This window comes from Rhinolophus sinicus, chromosome 3 (assembly GCF_057876585.1).
Source record: "Rhinolophus sinicus isolate RSI-liver-muscle chromosome 3, RSI-T2T, whole genome shotgun sequence".
Lineage (NCBI taxonomy): Eukaryota > Metazoa > Chordata > Mammalia > Chiroptera > Rhinolophidae > Rhinolophus > Rhinolophus sinicus.
In genome coordinates this window covers 133,327,075-133,347,103 of record NC_142503.1, presented here as the reverse complement: position 1 = coordinate 133,347,103, position 20,029 = coordinate 133,327,075, and the positions used below count along the sequence as shown (strand labels likewise).

Below are 20,029 nucleotides of genomic sequence, written 5' to 3'. Positions count from 1 at the left end.
GACTGGGTGCCCTTGGAGAATGGTCTCAATATGTTTCCTAACATGCAGTTTAACTCCTGGATATACACATTGTAATATATTTATTTGTTGAGAATGCCTTAAAATATAGCTTATAGAACTCAGCTACCAGACAAAAACAAAAACACCATAATCCTAAGGATGGAGTTTGAGGAAGAGAATCTTACTATTTCCTCTCCCTATTCCCCTTTGGCAAGTGGCATAGAAAAGATGTCCCCTGGTGGAAAATCTAGAGGAGGCTTTGGGGGTGTTCTAAATCTATGTCATCAAAATCACTTATCATGTTAATTATCACTAATTGACACAATATCCTGAAAAATGATGGCACACATAACCAGAGCAACCTTCCTGGTGTTGAAATGCTTCATTTTTGGCTTTCCATGACCCTGGATAACCTGCCATCATTCTATGTATCCAATTTATTTTCCTCTCTCTTCAATATACCCTCACTATTCATCAGACTGGTCTCTCCACTGCTGCTGAACATACCACACTCATTTCTGTGTGGGGGAAGAAAAATTCTCCTCTATCCTTTTAGGATATCCTGCTGGGTGTAAGAATTAAACTGGCATAAGACAAATTAACCAGCAAAAAGCATGCACGTTTTACTAAAATGTTTTACATATACACGGGAGCCTTCACAAGAGAATGAAGACCCCCCTCCAAAAGAATGGCAGGACCTAAATGCTTTTATAGTAGATTGAACAAAGAGAAGCAATTGTAGAAAAGTAACTAAACTATGTGGAGAGGCTAAAAAGGAAGGTAAGAACTATTTTAACAACTTCTGTTTGTACAGATTTCTTTCCACCTCAATTCCGATTCCCTGTCTCTGGTGATAAGAATGTCTTCTTTTCTCCAGGGACAGGGAGGGTACCTTTTACATGGGCATTTTATCTCCTGTTTTCAGGAATAAAAAGGAGGGTCAGCGTGTCCTTCCATCTGCTGTTTCTCAAGTGACTTTAAGTTAATCATCAATATACCGGCATATTTTGAGGTGACACGCTCTGAACTCCTTCACCTGTTTGTTGCCTTTATTTGTAGGGTCAACCTGTTCCTCCTATTCATTTCTGTTAATCTTTCAAGTTCTGTCCTTATTCTAACATGTACTCTGTGGATTCACCACGTGGGTCTCTTGCCATGTGCACTGCGTAACTTGTTACTTTAAAAATATGCCCTCTTTTATGATAAATAGTTATCGTATCTCCCCAACTTGACTGCAAACTTCTTAAATGCTTACTCATCTGGTAAATATCCATAATTTCAGACTTTTAACACTGCCTCATTTTAGCTGCTGAACCTGGTATGCAGACTGTCGGTCACTGCTCGAGTCACCCCATACCAAGCGTACTGGAATTAATGAGATCATAATAAAAATTGAATGCTTACTATAGACTAGGCTCAATTCTAAGTACCTTACATATAGTAAAATACTTAATTCATGACATTGGCACCATCCTTCATGGCTTGCTTTTTGTCAAGGCCCCTATCTAATCCATCCAATTCTATTGGCTCTACCTTCAAAATAGAGCTGGAATCCTCCCACTGCTCACCAAATTTACTAGTACCATTCTGGTTCCAGGCCCCGTCATTTCTCTTCTGGATTACCGCAACAGCTTCCCATGGTTGTATTCTCAAGACAGCACAGAATAACCCTTTGAGTTTTGTCATATAACTCTGTTCAATCCCTGCAATGGTCACCCACTTCACTCAAAGTAAAAGACAAAGTCCTTTATGGACTTTAAGACCCTATACGATCTTCCTTCCTCCATCACTTGAATCTCATTTCCCACTACTCTTGGCCTTGCTGATTCTGTGCTCTAGATACACTGACTGGCCTTGTTTTTCCACAAAAGCATAATGCACTGTAGGGGTTCAGAACAAGTCACCCCCAGGTGTTCCTCTGTGGTATGCAGATTATTTTGAGCTAATGACAACTGAGACTACGTGGGCTCAAGAGAAACTTCTGCCCACCCCACTCCCCTTAACTACACAGAAAAACTTGAGTTAGGGGCCTTGCTCATAATGGGATTATCAGAGGTAACCTTTCTAGACCTATCTATATGGCAAGGCAAGCTAATTACTGAACATCTGCTCTTACCATCCTACAATGACCCTCTGAAGCTCCAAGGTGCTTTACCTCATCCTTAGCTCACAATTCCCCATATATACCTCATTTTCATTTCCGTCTCTGAACCTCTCATGTATGTGAGGTTCCCACACATAGGTGTGTAATTATTCTCTCATTAATGTCTCACGTAGATTTAATTGTTAGACACCCCTGAAAAAAATGGAAGAGGGTAAAGTTTATTCCTCCCCCACAGCACCTAGGGCCTTGGCTTTAGTTTTTCTCTTCTGTATAGAGCACCTTCCCAGTTCTACATAGCTAATGCTCCGTTAAATTGGCTCAACTCTCACCTCCTTACTAAGTCCTATCTTGATGGTCTATTTAATGCTGCAACTTGCCTTTCCACCTCCTTCTCAATTTCCTCTCCATCTATTTTTTTTTATAGCACCAATTTTTAACATACTATATAATTTTTTAGCTGTATATCGTCTGCTCTCCTCTTCCCCACATAGACTCCATGAGGGGAGTGATTCTTGTTTATTCATGAGTGTATCCCAAGAGCCTAAAACAGTGTCTGGTACATGAAAGGCACCGAATAGATACTTGCTGAATAAATTTAGAAGGTAGATTTTCTTTTCTTTCGGCAAGGCCACTGCTCTTTGGTGATGAGCCTTAATTGGCTTCTCAGCTTCCACAAAGGGGCAAAACGACAGGGAGCCTAGAGGTCTTAGGGCGAGCTCCAGATTTAGGTTTGAGGGACAGAGGAGCTACAAGTAAAAACCTAAAGGGTGCAGTTAGTTTCTTGGGGGTGACTGAGGAAGTAAGCGCAAACTTCCTCTCTCTTTGCACGCCCAAAAGATGTGTTTCAACTCTCAGCTTAGGCGACTTTGAACATTCTCGTACCCAAGCAAATCCAGCGTCACCATGCTCGGGCTCTACGACACGGATCTCGTCCTGCCCCTGGCAGCTTCACTGCCCTCACCTAGGTGGTTAGGCTGTGCCTAAACACCATTCTTTTTCTGGAAAGGGATGTTCCTGCTACAGGGACAAGGGGCCAAAATGGCGAAACTCCCGCGGCCAGGGGTCCCGCAGGCAGCCGCAGGGGCTGCGGAGCCGGCCCGCGAACAGGCTGCGGAGCGAACACCCCCGCGAGGCCCCGCGGCGATGACGTCACGGCTCCCGCCCACGCGGCCGCACGCACGCGCACTGCGCCCAGCATGAGAGTGGCAGCTCTGATCAGGTAACGCAGCACTGGTGCCGCCTGCCTCCTCCCCTGTCAGCCTTCGGTCCCTTTCTGCTGGTGGGCGGGAAGTGGCGGTGCTGCTGCCGTCGGCGGCGAAAGGAGGGTGTCTGTGCGGGACCCGCGTGTCCGGGCCTCGGCGGCTCATCCCGGCCAAAGGAAGAGGCGGAGCTTTGGGGGCTATTGCACGGCCCGGCTGGTCCCCACGGTCTAGGGATCGCTGGTTCCTCCCCTCCGCTGGTTCCCGCCCCTCTCGTGTTCTGCCCTGCAAACCTGGAATCCTATGGATTCACCTGGGGAACTTACTAAACTACTGATGCCTCGGTCTCACCGCTAGAGCGCTGGTTTAATTAGTCTGACGCGGCCCGGGGCCGGCTTCTTAAAAGCTGTAACGGGCAGTGAAGTTGGACAGCGCCTGCCTGACTCAGCCACGCCAGCCCTTTTCTCCTGGCTTTCTTCGTCCTCTTCCATAGTTCCCTTCAGTCCTGCCGTCAAGTCCCCCGGGTCCTGCCTTCCTCCCTAGGCCGTCTATAGCCCCGCCCCGTGCCAATTAAGTCCACACCTCCTCACCTGCCTCCCAACTGTGTGTGTCTGGGTGGCTTGTGACATGGATGTGTTTTACCTTGGTGCTCAAGGACAGAAATGGAATTGCACCAGTTTTATCCTAGATCCAGTTGCTGTTGCTTCGGACACTCATTAATTACTTTTTTGGGTGGACCTTATAGTAACACACCACATTGCAAAAGGAGTTTGAGATCTGTATAGTAACCCATCATATTTAGTTGTCTAAAGTAAGTCCTATGACAACCAAGGACAGGCCCTTTAAATGTTTCCAAACTCAATCTAAACGGAAGCAAAAGGGAACACAATAACAAGATTGAAAAGGGAATTTAGATACTTGAATTATTGTTGGATGAGATGAGGATCTCTATAGAGTGTCTGAGCTGCATCCAACTACACATTTTATTTGTAAGCTCATTGAAGACTTCATGTTGTTCAGTGCCCTAGGTAATTGCGCTAATTGACAATAGTGACCGACTGAGGACTCTTGATATAACACTAATCTCTTCTAGAGTGACTGGGTATTCCAGTTTCTTTTAGTTCAGGGCCACTTTTAGGTGACTCTAATGTCAAAAAGTGTCATTCAGTGAATTTATTCTATAAAGTGAATAAATGTTCACCGTTGTGGTCTTCATTTGATCTAGATAGGTAAGAATAAAATGTGGTCCAGGAAATGAGTAATTCACATACATACGCAGTTTGCCAAAAGTTTAACTATTAAAGACACACCAACTGAAGACTCAGAAATCTTGGAGGCAAGGAGAGAAGACTGGTGCAGTCCATTGCACTAAATATTCTGTAATGTACACATACTACTTTTATAATAAAACAAATTACTAAAAAAGCAATGTTGGAAAATTCTTGGTAAACTGTAAGAACTGTATAAATGTTAGGAGATATACTATAAGTATGAATACATAGCAATACATACATATGAATGAATGCATACATAGTACTTATATATGCATTTATGTACATATATACTTGAATATGTATGGAATTAAATACAGTGAATCTACTGTATTAGCAGTATATCATGTGTGCCGTGTGTGTGTGTGTGTGTGTGTGTGTGTGTGTAGACTAAAATGAGACATGGGATATGTCTGTGTTGTTTTAGGGAATAAGTGAAACCAAGATTCTTACATATCTTTAGACCATAAAGAACACTTTTCTACTACATAAAAGATTGAATCATTGAATTTTGCAGTTGAATGACACCTTGATTAGCTAGGCCATTCTCTAATTTTATAATGAAGCATGTAAACACAAGCACACTGAGTAATTTAGCTTAATATCCAGAGTTGGAAACTAAAATTTGGTCTTCTGTTGGACTTGTCACATGCCACATATTCTAATGTACTTTGTGACATTCCAAGAGGTAAGAAACGCGGCATTTCCCAAACTTATTTGACCTTGAAAACCTTTGTTCTTAGAGTACTTGCACAGTAGTGTTCTGCAGAACACAATTTGGGAAATATTTAAAAGCTTAGCATATTTTATAACATTAAGTTCTGAAAGGATTATGCCCTTTAATCTTTAGTATTATAAAAAGTTAGAATTGTGCAGGTATATCCTTTAATCTTTAACATTCTGAAGAATTAGATCTTGGTCCTACAGAAATAGAGCAGTGAGGTTCAATAGGGTAAGCTGTGGAAGACTTATTTATGGGAATATCAAAATCTGAGGAAAGGGAGTGTGATGTATAACTTCACTTTGCCCCTTACAATCTCTCCCCTTGAGAAGTTGTGGAATGACAGTTGTTACTGATCAGAATGTGGTAGAGGCAGACAAATGTTGGGAACTAAACAGGCAAAAAGGCTGCTTCTAGGATAAAGTCTCTTATTTTCTTGGATTGTGAATAGGTCTAGACATTGCCTGGGAGTACGTTTGCGGATCTTAAGCAAAGATTGGAAAGAAGTGAAACGGGGACAAAAACCCGAAGAGAGGCAATAATAAAAGAGAGGAAGAAACATGTATAGTAAGAAACAGTATGAAACCAAAATAAGGTTACTATTCATCCCAACCCATTATAGTTGAAGTACCACTTGTCTTGACTAAATGAGTTGTGTGTACCTTCTCATAGATTTGGTATGAGAGTTTAGAAGTTCTTTTTCATCTGTTAGATTTGTGCTCAAGCCTTATCCTGCCATCATATAGTGATGACTGAAAGCTGAAGTACTGACAGTATTGATGTTTAACTTTATCAGTGCAATTCAGCATTTTGCTTTCTATCTGTACAGAATTTGAACCCACCAAGTGTGTCATACTTTGTTATTTGATTGGTTCTCAAATCTTTTATTTGATCCTTTAAGTGATGATGGAGGCCAATTGTTAGATTTCTTATGGTGGAACAGATTAGATGTTTTTCTACTTTTTCATAGAGAATTTCATTTTAGGACTGTATATAATCAGTGCTTAGCTAAAATATAAACTTAAATCGTATTTTTTATTTGTATATTAAGTAAAGCTACTATCACAAACCAAAGAGTTATATTTTGTTCAGAATGATCCTTGTTATAATGGCATATAATTTCATTCACTCTCATGAGTAACAACCTTAGGCATTCAAATCCATTTGCTCAGTTTGCCTATGTTATGGAAATTACATGTGGTCTTTTGCATTATAATTGTAAGGCAGTCCCTGAAATATTCTGAAAAGGTGAATAAATAATTTGTTCTATTTTGTTATCTAATGATTCTACGGGGAGTAATGGTCAGCAACCTGATATTTATCTCTTTATCTACTTATTTTTCAGTGGTGGGAAGGACAGCTGTTATAATATGATGCAGTGCATTGCTGCCGGTCATCAGATCGTTGCTTTAGCAAATCTAAGACCAGCTGAAAACCAAGGTAAGTGTATACCTTTATTGGAAGTACTCTAAATGGCTGAAACACCAACTTCATAATTGCATTCTATTGTGTACAACATGCAAAAACAAAAGAACTAATACATCTTTAGCACCTATCAGATGCTAAGTTCTATGCTAAGTGTTTTCAATTACGTACCCTTTAATACTCATAAGAACTCCTAGACAGTTTCATTAGATGGGATACTGAGGCTCAGAGTTCTATAAATTTGTCCAAGGTTAAATAGGTAGAACAAACTTTCATAGCTTAGACTTGAATCCCCTTACTTCAGAGTGCACTGCCATTCCACCACAACACATTTCCAAATGTTGCAGGCAATACACAGGTAAATAAGATGCAGCGTCTAGGAGCTTGGGAGGTAAGATGTATATTGAAAAATTATAATATACGAAAAAGATCCAGGTTAGGCATCGTAGATGTAAGCTAAGTTTGTGAGACTTGAGAGAGGCATGAGGTAATACGTTTCCACTTTTTATTTATCTGTAGTAACAATGACATCCATAATAATCCACACTTCTCATTTTAGCCACTTTTTTCAGATTTCGCCCCAATGAAATTTCCCCAGTTAGAACTCTTTTTCCCTCTGTGTCCATGCCTATGTGTACATTTCCTCTTTTAATAAGAATACCAGTCATATTGGACTAAGGGTCTACGCTAATGACCTCATCTTAACAAATTACATCTGGAATGACCCTGTAACCAAATAAGGTCACATTTTGAGGTACTGGATGTTAGGACTACAAATAAGAATTTGGGAGGGATATCAACCCTGAACAATATATATTTTTAATTGCGATATAACTGACATATACCATAGTATTAGTTTTAGGTATACAATTCACGACTTGGTATATGTATACAAGTATATTGTGAAGTGATCACCACAACAAATTTAGTTAACATACATCACCACACTTAGTTACAATTTTTTTCCCAATTGGAACTTTAAAAAAAAAAGGAAAATATACACTGATTTTCTTTTTATTATACCCATATAACTACAGATATTAACTGCTAAAATGTAATAGGGTGAGATTAACACTTGTCTAAGTTTATTTGTTACTACTTCTCCACATGGCTCTTCTAGTAAGATCTTTTTATCATTCCCTTTACTCAGCTTCTTTCAAGACTCCATGCTTTTGCTTTACTGCTATTTTAGGATGAATTAACAGAACAGTATATGTGAAAACACTAATCATACTTCCTGGCACAAAGTAGGCATTCAGTAAATGTAGTTGAATATGAAGGTAGCTTCAGATCTCCCTCCCTCCCTCCCTCCCTCCCTCCCTCCCTCCCTTCCTTCCTTCTTTCCTCAAGGCTGCCAGTATATTGAATTTTGTTTTCATATCATTTTACAGTTGTTTTGTTTCTTCTATTTTTCTTTTGTCTTTGGTTTTTAACCCCAAATAGATTGTTTGTAAGCCTCTTGAGAGGAGAGGTCATAATTTCTATGTTCCTTTAATTGCTCCTCAGCACTTGGGACAGCTCTGTGCCTCTGGTAGGCAGTCACTCAGTTCATTGGAGGGCAGATGAATAATGAACTAACTAGAATTAGCCAGCAGTTATTTCAGTCAAATACTTAAAATTTTCTTTTCTTTCCTTCTGTGATTAAGACCCAAGTAATGTGGAAAGTGAAGTGGGAAGATGGGGATTAGAAATATTTTATAGGAAGAAGTAGAACAAGTTCTATAGAGGATTGGGGTAAACATACACTCTAGGATTTTGCTCTGGTGTTCTGATGATGAATAGCGATAGCTGTTCTGTGGTGAGTTGTTTTGAAAATAACCTATTTCTGGACTTTAAATAATGAGGAGAAAACTCTGACTAAGCGTGAGTGGGAACTATACTGTGTCAGACAAGTGATTTTTTTAAACTTTCTATCTTGACAGGAAATATAAGCATATGTTTATATAATATGTAATACATACTTAATACAATCATAATTTCCCTCCCTGGAGTTTCTATCTTATCTTCAGCTTTTCTATGTGAATTACTAAGTTACCTTGTACCGAGTCATTACTGTATAATTTTCCATGTGGTAATGGTTCCCTGGCAGGGTGGGTAAGATGTCAAGTAAAGTATATCTTAATACCTCACAGTGGAATGGAGACATTTATTTAGAATGTTGTTAGTGAGAAAACATTCAGTAGTAAATGGAATTGAAATATTATGAAGTAAAAGCTGGAAACAATCAGCTGAACCTATTGTAATTGTAGTGAAAGAAAATAGATGTCTATGGGTTTGGGAGATGGAGAGGGTTTAGATAATTTTGATTTAAAGTCTGCAGGAAATTGGTGATTATTGAATGATTCATTGATTAACTTCTTTTCCGCCCAAACATGTTGTAAAATAAATCTTACAGAGGAATGACTGGTAGAGATGACTCCAGTATAGAGTAAAGTTGGTTAGAGTGAATTCATGGCGCTAGGTGTTCAATAGGTCGTCTGGAAAGGAATTTATCCCCATCAATGGGGATAATGTGAAATTGTCATAAAATTCATAAAACCATCTCTTTAAATTTGTAGTAGGAACTTTTGTGGCATGTTAATTGAGGTGCTTCAGGTAACAGCGGAGCCTTTTGGTTTTATTTGATCTCATACCATTATTACTATGTAGCTTCCATTAATAAAAGTTGCATTGTGGTTAGGACTAAATGGAGCCTTAAAGGAAAATTGTCCTCTAGATTTTTGAAGTCAGCAAAATGTTTTCATTATTAGGCGAACGTCATTTCATGCTAAGAAGCTCAAAGTTTTTTAGATAATATTAATTCAATTGTATCAATATTTTTAAAACTAATACATTTAAAGAAACAGTCTCAGTTTGAGATGAGGGTCAGCAGAAAAGTTTTTAGGTGACTGGCTATATCTCTACTTCCTACTGGACCAGGACTAGACAGATTTATAATGATGATGTGAGTACATGGAAGCCAATCCGATGTGTGCGTCCAGAAAACTGATGAGTCAAAATGCGATGGCATATGGTTGATGGTTTTGATTACTGAAGGGGCCTTTTCTTACGATACCATTTTTCATGCCTTTTGATAGGATGCTTTCACCTTCAGTGGAATGCCTGGACCTGCTTGGCATATGTGCATACATACACACATATATACATATATGTCAAACAAATTGTTTTGTAACCTTTTTTTTTACCTTTATATACTGTGAACATCTTTCATGTCATTAAGTATTATTCTACCATTGCATTTCCTAGATATATTCTTTGAAATACAGATACCACATGAAATGTGTTTTGTGGACAGATAAATTTGAGAGAGAGTTCATACTCTCTTCTCTTATTCGAGCACCTTAAACACGTTAGCCTAGAAAGAAAGGCAGCAAAGACACCTATTTAACATGATTTACTCCCATTTTTTATAAACTGACTTGACCATTAAATCGCTTTTCATCCATTGCCTGTTAATATCTCATGGGATTTCTATTCTGCAGAATGTAATTTTTTAGAAAATGCTTTTCAAATTATATTAGTGCTCTTCAAATTATATAGTATTTCATGGATATACTATAATTTTAATCTATTACAAATAATGCTGTAATGAATATCTTTGCAAATAATCTTTGTATACATTCTTTTTTCTAAAAAATAAAATTATGAGATCACGAAGTCTATTCCAATATATTTTTAAGTTCATTTGATTCGCCAAAAAGTCTGATGTGACTCAACTGTTTTGAATATTTTACCTATGTTGATATTTGTTGAATCTTGTGACAACCAGTGATTGTGTTACGGACTAGCTTAAGTTATGTTTCTATACACATTTGTAACTACTTTAGCAGTATTCAATTTATATATGTGTATGTGTTCTGTTGAAGTACTGAATATAAAATATAGCAAGAGCATCTAAATATTTTTTCTTGCAAATATTTGTCATGTATTAAGATATTTAAGAAAGTTTTTCTGCTATAACTCTAGATGACTTTGTGAATAACCTTGAATTATTTGAAAAAAACATTTATATAATAAAGTCTTTAATTGAATAATTAAAATTTGGTTAGATTTCCCTTCAAACATTCACTGTATATAGTTTTAAAAATTTATACATATAATTGTATTTGTAATTAGCAGTAGAGATGACTAGAGCTGATGTGAACTGGGTATAAGAGGACAGATGTGCCACTCAATTTTATTTCACTTTGTGAATGCAGAGAGATACAGTGTAGTAAGCTTTTAAGTTATGTGTTAACTGCTCTCCAACCAATAAAACCTAGATGGATTTTCAAATCCACTTTCCTTTTCACTGTATTTTGCTGATTATTCCCACTTTAATTGTTACAGTGGGATCAGATGAACTGGATAGCTACATGTATCAGACAGTAGGTCACCGTGCCATTGATTTGTATGCAGAAGCCATGGCTCTTCCCCTCTATCGCCGCACCATACGAGGAAGGAGTGTGGACACAGGACGAGTGTACACCAAATGTGAAGGTGATGAGGTTGAAGACCTCTATGAGCTTTTGAAGCTTGTTAAGGTATGCAGAGCGACTGATTACATTTACCGAATTTTATGTGTAATTTAGAAAATTACATTTACTGAATTATTTAGTAGTAAATAATTTTCAACAGTTAGTAACCTAACTATTCTTTACAAAGATTTTGTCTTTTGGGATAGAAAAGAAAATTGTTACTATGTCTTTATATTAAATAGTATTTAAAAATAATAATTTTTGACACAGTTTGGCATCCAGGATTATCAAATGATATTTACCTGAGTTGTTTTTCCCCTTAGGATTTTGGAGCTGATGACCTTTCAATCTTTCTTTTTTTTTCTTTTTTTAGAAATACATACTTATTTTTTTTGTAATACATACTGTGTGCTTGGTATATAGTTGTAGGAACTAGGGACTAGGACAATGAAAAGATCAGACAAAATCCTGTTCTGCTGGAGCTTACTTTCCAGCGGAAGGAGACAGACAATAAACAAATAAATGAATAGTATGCTGGTGATAAGTACTACGAAGAAGAATGAAGCAGAGCCAAGGTGATAAGAGTGATGGCAGGGAGTAGCCAAGCAAGACCTTTCTGATATGGTGAAATTTAAATAGACCTAAAGAAAGTGAGAGACTGAGCCTTGTTTAAATCTAGTAGAGGAGGTATGAATTAGATACTCAAGTCCCTGTATATAAGAGTTTGGCAGCCATTGTACATGCACTGCTAATTTCTCTAGACAGAAAATTTAGGAGACAAAGTGTGGGGCTCATTTTTCTAGTAGGTACTATACTCAGTACGTGTTAATTAATGGAGATTTTTTTATACTAAGTAATTACCTTTTCATTCTCATTAATAGCCAACTATTTGAATACAGTTCAGTGTTCTTCTTAAATATGAATTTTGTTCAGTCAGCTATAGTCAATTCATATAAGGCATACTGAATGAAATAAGAGAATTTAAACCAGTATCTCCTGGATGTCTTAACATTTTTTCACAAAGGAAAGTAAGGAAGATTTCTGTCCCTTTTTCTACCAAGGGACATTGTATTTTATTTTATCATTCTTCAGAGAAATTCAGCTTTTCAGAAGTTAGTCATGAACCTTTGTCATGAAAATGTGCTAGTCCCAAATAGCTACTTCAAAGCTATACTTTGATGCTAATCAAAGCTTAATATCAAGTAAGGATTTTGATTCAAAAAATATGTGAAGCATTTAAATTTCTTTGAAGTTTCCTTGATTAAAATATTTCTTATTTTGTATGCCAGAACATTTTCATTTTTATTTATCCTTTAAAAAAGAAACTAATAGGGGAAACACTTATAATAGTTCCATAATTTACTGTTTAGTTCTGGATAGCATAATAAGTATTTTTCAAAGGAAATCACAGGGACTTGGTCTCTTCCCTTTGGGAAGACTAATGCTAATAACAACTATTTTGATTATCAAACAGAGGAGAAGGCATAAAAGAGTTCCACTTTTAATAGTCTTCTCTCCATATGGGCAACTAAAATCTTGACAGTGTTCACTTTGAGGTATGAAATACTGAGTGCAAATTCTGCATTTTCAAAATTTCTTTTTCAGGATATAAAGAAATTGAATATTAAGTTTTAGCATAAACCGGTATTACAAAATGGTGGAACTCAAACCAGAAGTAATTGGATTGCTTAAAAATCACTGATAACTGAAAACTTTGGAGAAGCTATGTAATAATAACAGACTTCCAAGAAAGGAATAGATAATAAATTACTAATCAATTTAATTAAAAATGGTCAGAAATTTCTTCTTAGCAGCTAAGAAGAAATCCATGCTGTCTTTGAAGAAATGGATGCTTTGTCATTATCTTTATATAACCATCAGTTATGACATAAATTAATGCCAATGTTAAATCTTGACAACTTCTGCTTTGGAATTTTGTACATGATAATTATAACTATAGTTGAAAGAGATGTTATCAAGTTGTCTGTGACTAAATAGTTCCTTCTTTTCCTGTATAGAAATACTAATTTTACTTTGGGATATTTTAAGGACATAAATACCAGAAATATATTGTTTTTATGGAAGAGATTGAATAACCAGGCTTTTATAGTTAAATCCATTTATGAAACACTAGTGCGAAGATTCCAATAAAGGTCTTACATATTCCAATGAGTAATTGAGCAATTATGGAAAAAACAAATCTAGAAGAGCTATAATTCTTCAAGTTAGTCTCCACTTGTCCTAAGAAAAATGTGGAACTGCTTTTTTTCAATCCTCTGAATATTAATGGATCTTTGAAAGCATTTAGGTCTATTTTACTTTCAAACTTTTATTTATAACAGGTTGCAATTTTGTGACTTTCACATGTAAGTTTTTGTTTTTGTAGCTCTGTTTTCCTCCCAAATATTAGAGCTAATTTTTCAGTAGGAGATGTTCCTTTTTGTAGACAGTTTATTAACAATTCACTGCTGAAAAGAAGTAGGAATGATTTGGAAGAATTTACAGTTAAAGGTTTCCTAACTTTTGTAGAAGTCAGGAAAACTAATAGAACTATAATAAGCCTTTATATCTCATAGATCAGGTGATTACGACAATATACGACTATATATATACATATACATGTATATATACATGTATATATAGTTGTAATGTATATACATATAGTCGTAATATATGTATATATATGTGTGTGTGTGTGTGTGTGTGTGTGTGTGTATATATATATATATATATATATATATATATATATATATGTAAATCCCAAGCTGTTTGCAAGATACCTGATTTTCATATAGCTAGTTTTACATTTAGAATTTCTGAGGGTAAGGGGGGCGGGGGGTGGGGGGTGGGAGATGAGGGTAAGGGGGATCGAATATATGGTGATGGAAGGAGAACTGACTCTGGGTGATGAACACACAATGGGATTTATAGATGATGTAATACAGAATTGTACACCTGAAATCTATGTAATTTTACTAACAAATGTCACCCCAGTAAATTTAATAAAAAAAAATTAAAAAAAGAATTTCTTTAATATTAAAATGTCACTTTGGTTCTTATCTGGAATAATTTGGCATATAGATAACCTATATTATTTCCTGAAAACATAGTAATTTTCAAATTCTGTGTGTGTTTTTGAGTCACATAAGCAATGTAGTAGTTACTAAAAGACACCTATAAATACCATATCTCTGTAGAGAATATATTTAAGGACCAATATATTCTTTCTTTCTCCACTGGTTTGAGGCTACTTCTTACTGGATCTGATATCTTTCTCTTTCTTGGTTTATTCCCTTATTTCAGTGGAGTCCATTTTTAAGAAACTTCCTTAGAGAAGGTACTTTCAAATTCTTACATTTTGAAAACATTACTATTCTGCCCTCAACATTTGATTGATACATTTGTTGAATTTAAAATTTTAGATTGAAAGCTATTCTTCCTCAAATCTTTGAAGGCATTGCCTCACGATCCTCTAGCATTTTGCTGATGAGAAGTTTGTTGCTGATGTGATTTTTGTTCCTTTTGAGCTGACTTGTTTTTCCTCTCTGTTAACTTTTATGATTGTGTCTTTATGCTGGGTATACTGAAGTGTCACAACAAAATGCGCTGGACATTGAAGGTTGCTTCCCCTGCATCCCTTCCACATCTTCCTGCTGAGTAGCAGCATAGCCTTGTCCTCTTTCCCTTAATGTTGGTTCAGGATGGCATTAATCCAAGTGAAAGCCAGTCACAACATGGCATTCTGTTGATCATAGTGATTGGATCAGGGATAGTTTTGTTAACCTACATTGTAGCAAATAGAATGACGCCTAGGATGATGGATGGTTGGCAGAAGATAAGCTCTGTCTGTTGTACAGAGGAATGTGTGGATGTGAGGCATAGAACTGATATGGCCTTTTTTTTTTTTTTTCTTGCTGGAAGAAAACCTGATGTCAAGTCTCACACACAAAAAATAGCAGAGCCAATAGAATTGCAGTATAAGGACAGCTCTGGGAAATGCTCTCCCATTATTTGTTTCATAATTTGCTCCCCTCAACTTCCTCCGTTTCTTTTTTCTGGTACTCTCACTGATCAGATGTTAGACCTCCTAGAATGAAACTTCATGTCTCTTATCTTTTCTCACATATTTTATTTTGGCAGTCATGTAGCCAAGAACTTGACTTGTTTATGGATTGTTCCCTTGTTGTAACAACCTGTTTCTCCTTCTTGGTGTAATATCCCTACATCCTTCTTAAAATACAGGTTAGAGATTTTAAACATTGTCTTTCATTTCCTGAAATGTTTGTTTTCTTTTTTTTTTTCTTATGTTTATGTTATCTTTCATGTTGTAGGCTTTTCTCAAAAGTCGTGATTGGTGACTGTGAACACTCTTGTCTTTAGAATTTTTCTAGCCTTGTATCTCATACTTGTTATACCTGGAGTTTTGTGGCCTCGTTTTGTTCCTTTCTTGGCTTTCTTCCTTTTTCATGTAAACAGTAGGTTATGGCTTCCTGTGTTAATTTATCAGTCATCATTGGTTCTTCTGCTTTCTGACTCAAGAAATTAACTGAAATCCTCTTTCTATTGTTGTCTCCCTCCTGTTCTCCTTTTTCTTTTGGGGGGGGGGGGGGCATACCTTTGCTTTCATTGTAATGGAATCTCTTGATTGAGAAATCTGTGATAATTTCATTCTAATGTAACGTAATATTTTTCCTTAAGTTAAATATTCAATTTCAGTCTTCCTCTTCTAATCTTTGATACTTTTGTTTTCTTGTACTCTTTTTCTCATCAGGTACCTTGGTGTCGATGACCTTGAATCCTTAATGGGCACTTGTAATTTGAATACAACAATAAATAACTGCCTTGTTTTTTTTTAAATGGAATATTTACTATTGATAGAAAAGCTTGTAAATGAATGATTTTTTAAAACAGATTTTAATTTAATATTTTTAGTAAACATCATTGCCACTTTACTCTTTGTATTGGTTAGAATTATTTTGATTACCAGGAACAGAAATTCATGTTTAAGCTGGTTTAAATAAAGACGATTTCTTGAAAATAATCTAAGTTTGGCTTCAAGTAGACTAGATACAGGACACAAATTGTATAATCAAAGTTCCCCCTTCACCTTTTCCCCATTTCTATTTCTTGGCCCTCTGCTCAGCCAGGAACCTTGTACCGTGTTTCCCCGAAAATAAGACCTAACTGGACCATCAGCTCTAATGCGTCTTTGGGAGCAAAAATTATAATATAAGACCCGATCTTATTTTACTATAAGACCTGGTCTTATATAATATAATATAATTAATATAATATAATATAATATAATATAATATAATATAATATAATATAATATAATGTAATATAATATAATATAATACCGGGTCTTATATTAATTTTTCCTCCAAAAGATGCATTCAAGTTGATGGTCCGGCTAGGTCTTACTTTCTGGGAAACACAGTAGTTAGAAGACGGCTCTCAGTTACATTCTTTGTGGTTCAAATCTAGTAGAAAAAGCTTCCATCTTCTTAATAGGTCAAAGGAAAATCCAGTTGTTTCATTGTCAGTGTCCTGACTTGTATTATCCATGAGTCAGTCACTGTTGGAAGAAGATGATTCCATTTAATTGGGCAGGCCTAGATCATATGTCATTCCTGGAGTAAGAGATGGAGTCTCTTGGTTCTGTGGAAACAACAGAACCCACTGTGGGAGGGAAGACTCTCCAAATATAAAGCAAATTGTTGTTAGTATAAAGGTGAACTGTGACAGGAGGGCAAAGAGCAACATGTTTCCTGAAAATAAATAGGTTCCAACTCCTTACAAACCATCCTAGGTGGTTCTTCACTCAGTAGCTCCCCCCTGTCCTCCTTTTTCCTGTTTCTCCCTCCTTCCTCCCCTTCCTTCCCTTCTTCCCCTCTTTCTTTTTCTTACCTACTTTCAAAACTGGTTGACCATTGGGACCACAATGGTAAGCTTATACTCATATATTCACTTGCTTATGATTTCTCCACCTTAAAATCGTATAGGCATGGTAAGCTCAACAAGTTTAAAATTTATTAATTATTTTATTATTATTATTATTTTTGCACACACTTACTCTATTTCCTGTCTTTCCCTCTTAGTTAAAAAACATCATCATTTATCCCACCACCTAAGTCTAACCTGGACCTCACTACTAGATTTATTTTCGTCAGTACCCTCCCATCCCAACTACCACCATAAGTTCTCTAGGCCACGTTGATATTCTTTCTATGACTTCTGAAATATGATCCTTTGATTTCATTCCCACTGTTACTGGTTTTTCATCTGTACTGTGCAAGAGTTTCCTAACTATTCAACTTGCCCTCAATATTGTCCTGTGCTCCATCCAGCCCTTCTACCACAGTGGTGTCAGCTGATCTGTATACATGATTAAAGAACCCCTATTAAAGTCCAAGCACATTAGCCTGACACAAAAGAGTCTTTAAGAGGCCCTTGCAATCCTACCTTTCTGATCCTGCCATTCCTATACAAGCTTCTGGGTTGAATTTCTAACAAAATAATTACATTTCTAGGGGATTGCTTTTTTCATATCTGAGTCTATGCCTAAGCTTTTATATATCCTTATTTTTTTGTTTTCCAAAAGAACCCCTTCTTACTTCATACCCTTCTATGAAACCAGCTCTAATTTATCTTCTTCCTGTCTCTTCCATGGCAGTTTATCTTACCTCTACTGTGCTTCTCAGGATACTACTCGGATTGTCTATGTGGCTGCCTCTTGCTAGATTGTAAGACCCTCATAGACATGCTCAGTGCTCTTTATTTTTATATTTCTACTGTCTAGCAGTGTTCCTGGCAAATGGCTAGCTTTTAAAAGATTGTTGAACAAATCAGTCCAAAATGTAACAAATTATTTTTATGTAATAATTTATCTAATGCAGAGGAGCCATAACACTGTTACAAAATGTGATATAAAACTATTGATAAATTTATTTTATTTTTGTTTTTCCATTTAGAAGCTTAAATAGAATGGGCATGATAGTAAAACTTTTCAAAATAAGGTATCCGATCAGATTTGGCAGGATAAGCACTAAGTGTACCAAGAATAATTTCTAGCTGCCGAATAGTTAATGAAAGTGCCGAACAGATATGTTTTCAAATCATTTTTGATATCTACATGTTAGAAAACAAGTTTTTATGGTAGAAAATTACTTTGTGGATCTCATTTCACTTTGGATCTTGGGGGAAAGAAACTGTTGTTTGTTGGGCAGCTTGATATAAATCCAAAGAGTTTGGAGTGGGAAGAATATATAAGATGGATAGCCTTAAGATTTGCAGAGAGGACCCAGACAGTGCTAATTAAACAGGCACATAGCCCTGTACAGATTGCTCCTGGCTCTTCAGCATTGCACAGCTTGCCTCAAGCCCTGTCAGTTCCCAAGATTTTGGACATTAAACCTGGTCCCTTGGCACAAGAAATGCTTTGCTAGTATTGATTCTAGGCTTCAAACAGGAAGGGTTGGAATTAGCACAGACCGGTGTCATTTTGACTCCCAGATGTGGCTTTATTGAGGCTGTGCCATCTCTGGCCCTTGCAGACAATAAAGTCAAGCATGTATGAGAAAGCACACAATGGAAGATCTGTCTGGAAATAAATAGTTGGATCATCCTTGTCAATTATTACAGTTTGTAATGTATCACAGGTCTAGAGTCTTCATCTGTAGATTCCTCCTAAAGTCTAGAAAACCTGATTCCTCATTCTAGCAAAACTATCAATCTGTTTTTTCAACCTTCAGCTTTCTCCACTTGGTACCGATGATTCTGTATGTATATTACACATGCACATATATACTCTTTCATTTTATGTTTTGCCCAATTCACTGCCTCTATAAATTCACCAACTGGCTTACTTTTATGTCCTTGTATTCCTTTCCTCTATGAACTATAAATTTCTATCTTATCGTCTACTTTGTATTTTAAAGTGTGTTGGGTATGTTTCACTTGTATTTCAAATTTTTTCTCTTTATGCTTTTCAGTCTCTGGCATCTGTGGCCTATTGACTTTTTTTCTTTTATCCTGACTATGAGACCACGTATTTTTTTAAGAAACCTTGGTAGATGTCTACTTCTAGTTGTGTTGTCCAAGACTCTAGATGTATGTTTCTGTCCTGTAGTCTTTTCCTTCGTTTCTAGATCTGTAGTTCACCTCATCTTTGTTATATTCACTATTAAATGATATTAATTGTCAAGAACACCAAGATTTGTAAGTATGAATTGCTCTTTCCTTTATCGTTGCCCTTACATTTTCTTGTTGCACAAGACTTTATTGGTGGCCACATAACAATATGATCTTTTTATATTGACTTTCCCTTTTAAATGTGGAATGTCTTCATTCTGTAAATTTGTAGTGCCTAAATCATAAAATTGCCATAAAAACCAATGATACTATCAACAAATGTTTAGAGGTTTTTTGTTTTTGTTATTTTGTAAGAGATGATTCAATATGGACTTATTCTGTGACATGCTGATAAGAGAAAAAATTGAGTGAATCAAAAAGATGTACTAGTTGACCTTGACTTTTACAATTAACTTTAACATGTGCTGCTGCAATTTAGAGACTTTTTAATGTCTTTTATTCTGCAAGTATTAATTGGATGCTAATAATGTACCAGTACCATAGAGTCAAAAGATACACAAGTCAGTCTCTGCCTTCACAGACCCTGAGGAGATAAGATATAGATACAAAGAAACTAACAAGGTAGAGTTGCCATTAGAGTGTGCAATTAAGGGGCTAACGGGAACTGAGAGGAGAAGAAAATCTCCCGTGTTGGGGAATCAAGAGAGGCTTTACAGGGCAAGTTACATTTGATACCCTTGAAGGTTGTTTGGATTTTG

General features: G+C 36.4%; 1 protein-coding gene across 3 annotated transcripts in view; it reads left to right on the top strand.

The window, feature by feature from the left end:
• The first annotated feature begins 3,176 nt into the window (after window positions 1-3,176).
• DPH6 (diphthamine biosynthesis 6) overlaps window positions 3,177-20,029 on the top strand; it is a 158,117-nt gene continuing 141,264 nt past the window's right edge. The window contains exons 1-3 of one of the 3 annotated variants that reach the window (XM_019725543.3): window positions 3,177-3,323; window positions 6,641-6,735; window positions 11,050-11,243. In XM_019725543.3, the coding sequence (XP_019581102.2) occupies window positions 3,301-3,323; window positions 6,641-6,735; window positions 11,050-11,243 (312 nt within the window). In that variant the 5' untranslated portion in view covers window positions 3,177-3,300. The remainder of the gene's footprint in view (window positions 3,324-6,640; window positions 6,736-11,049; window positions 11,244-20,029) is intronic. The other 2 variants (XM_019725546.3, XM_019725545.3) reach the window with 2 other exon arrangements.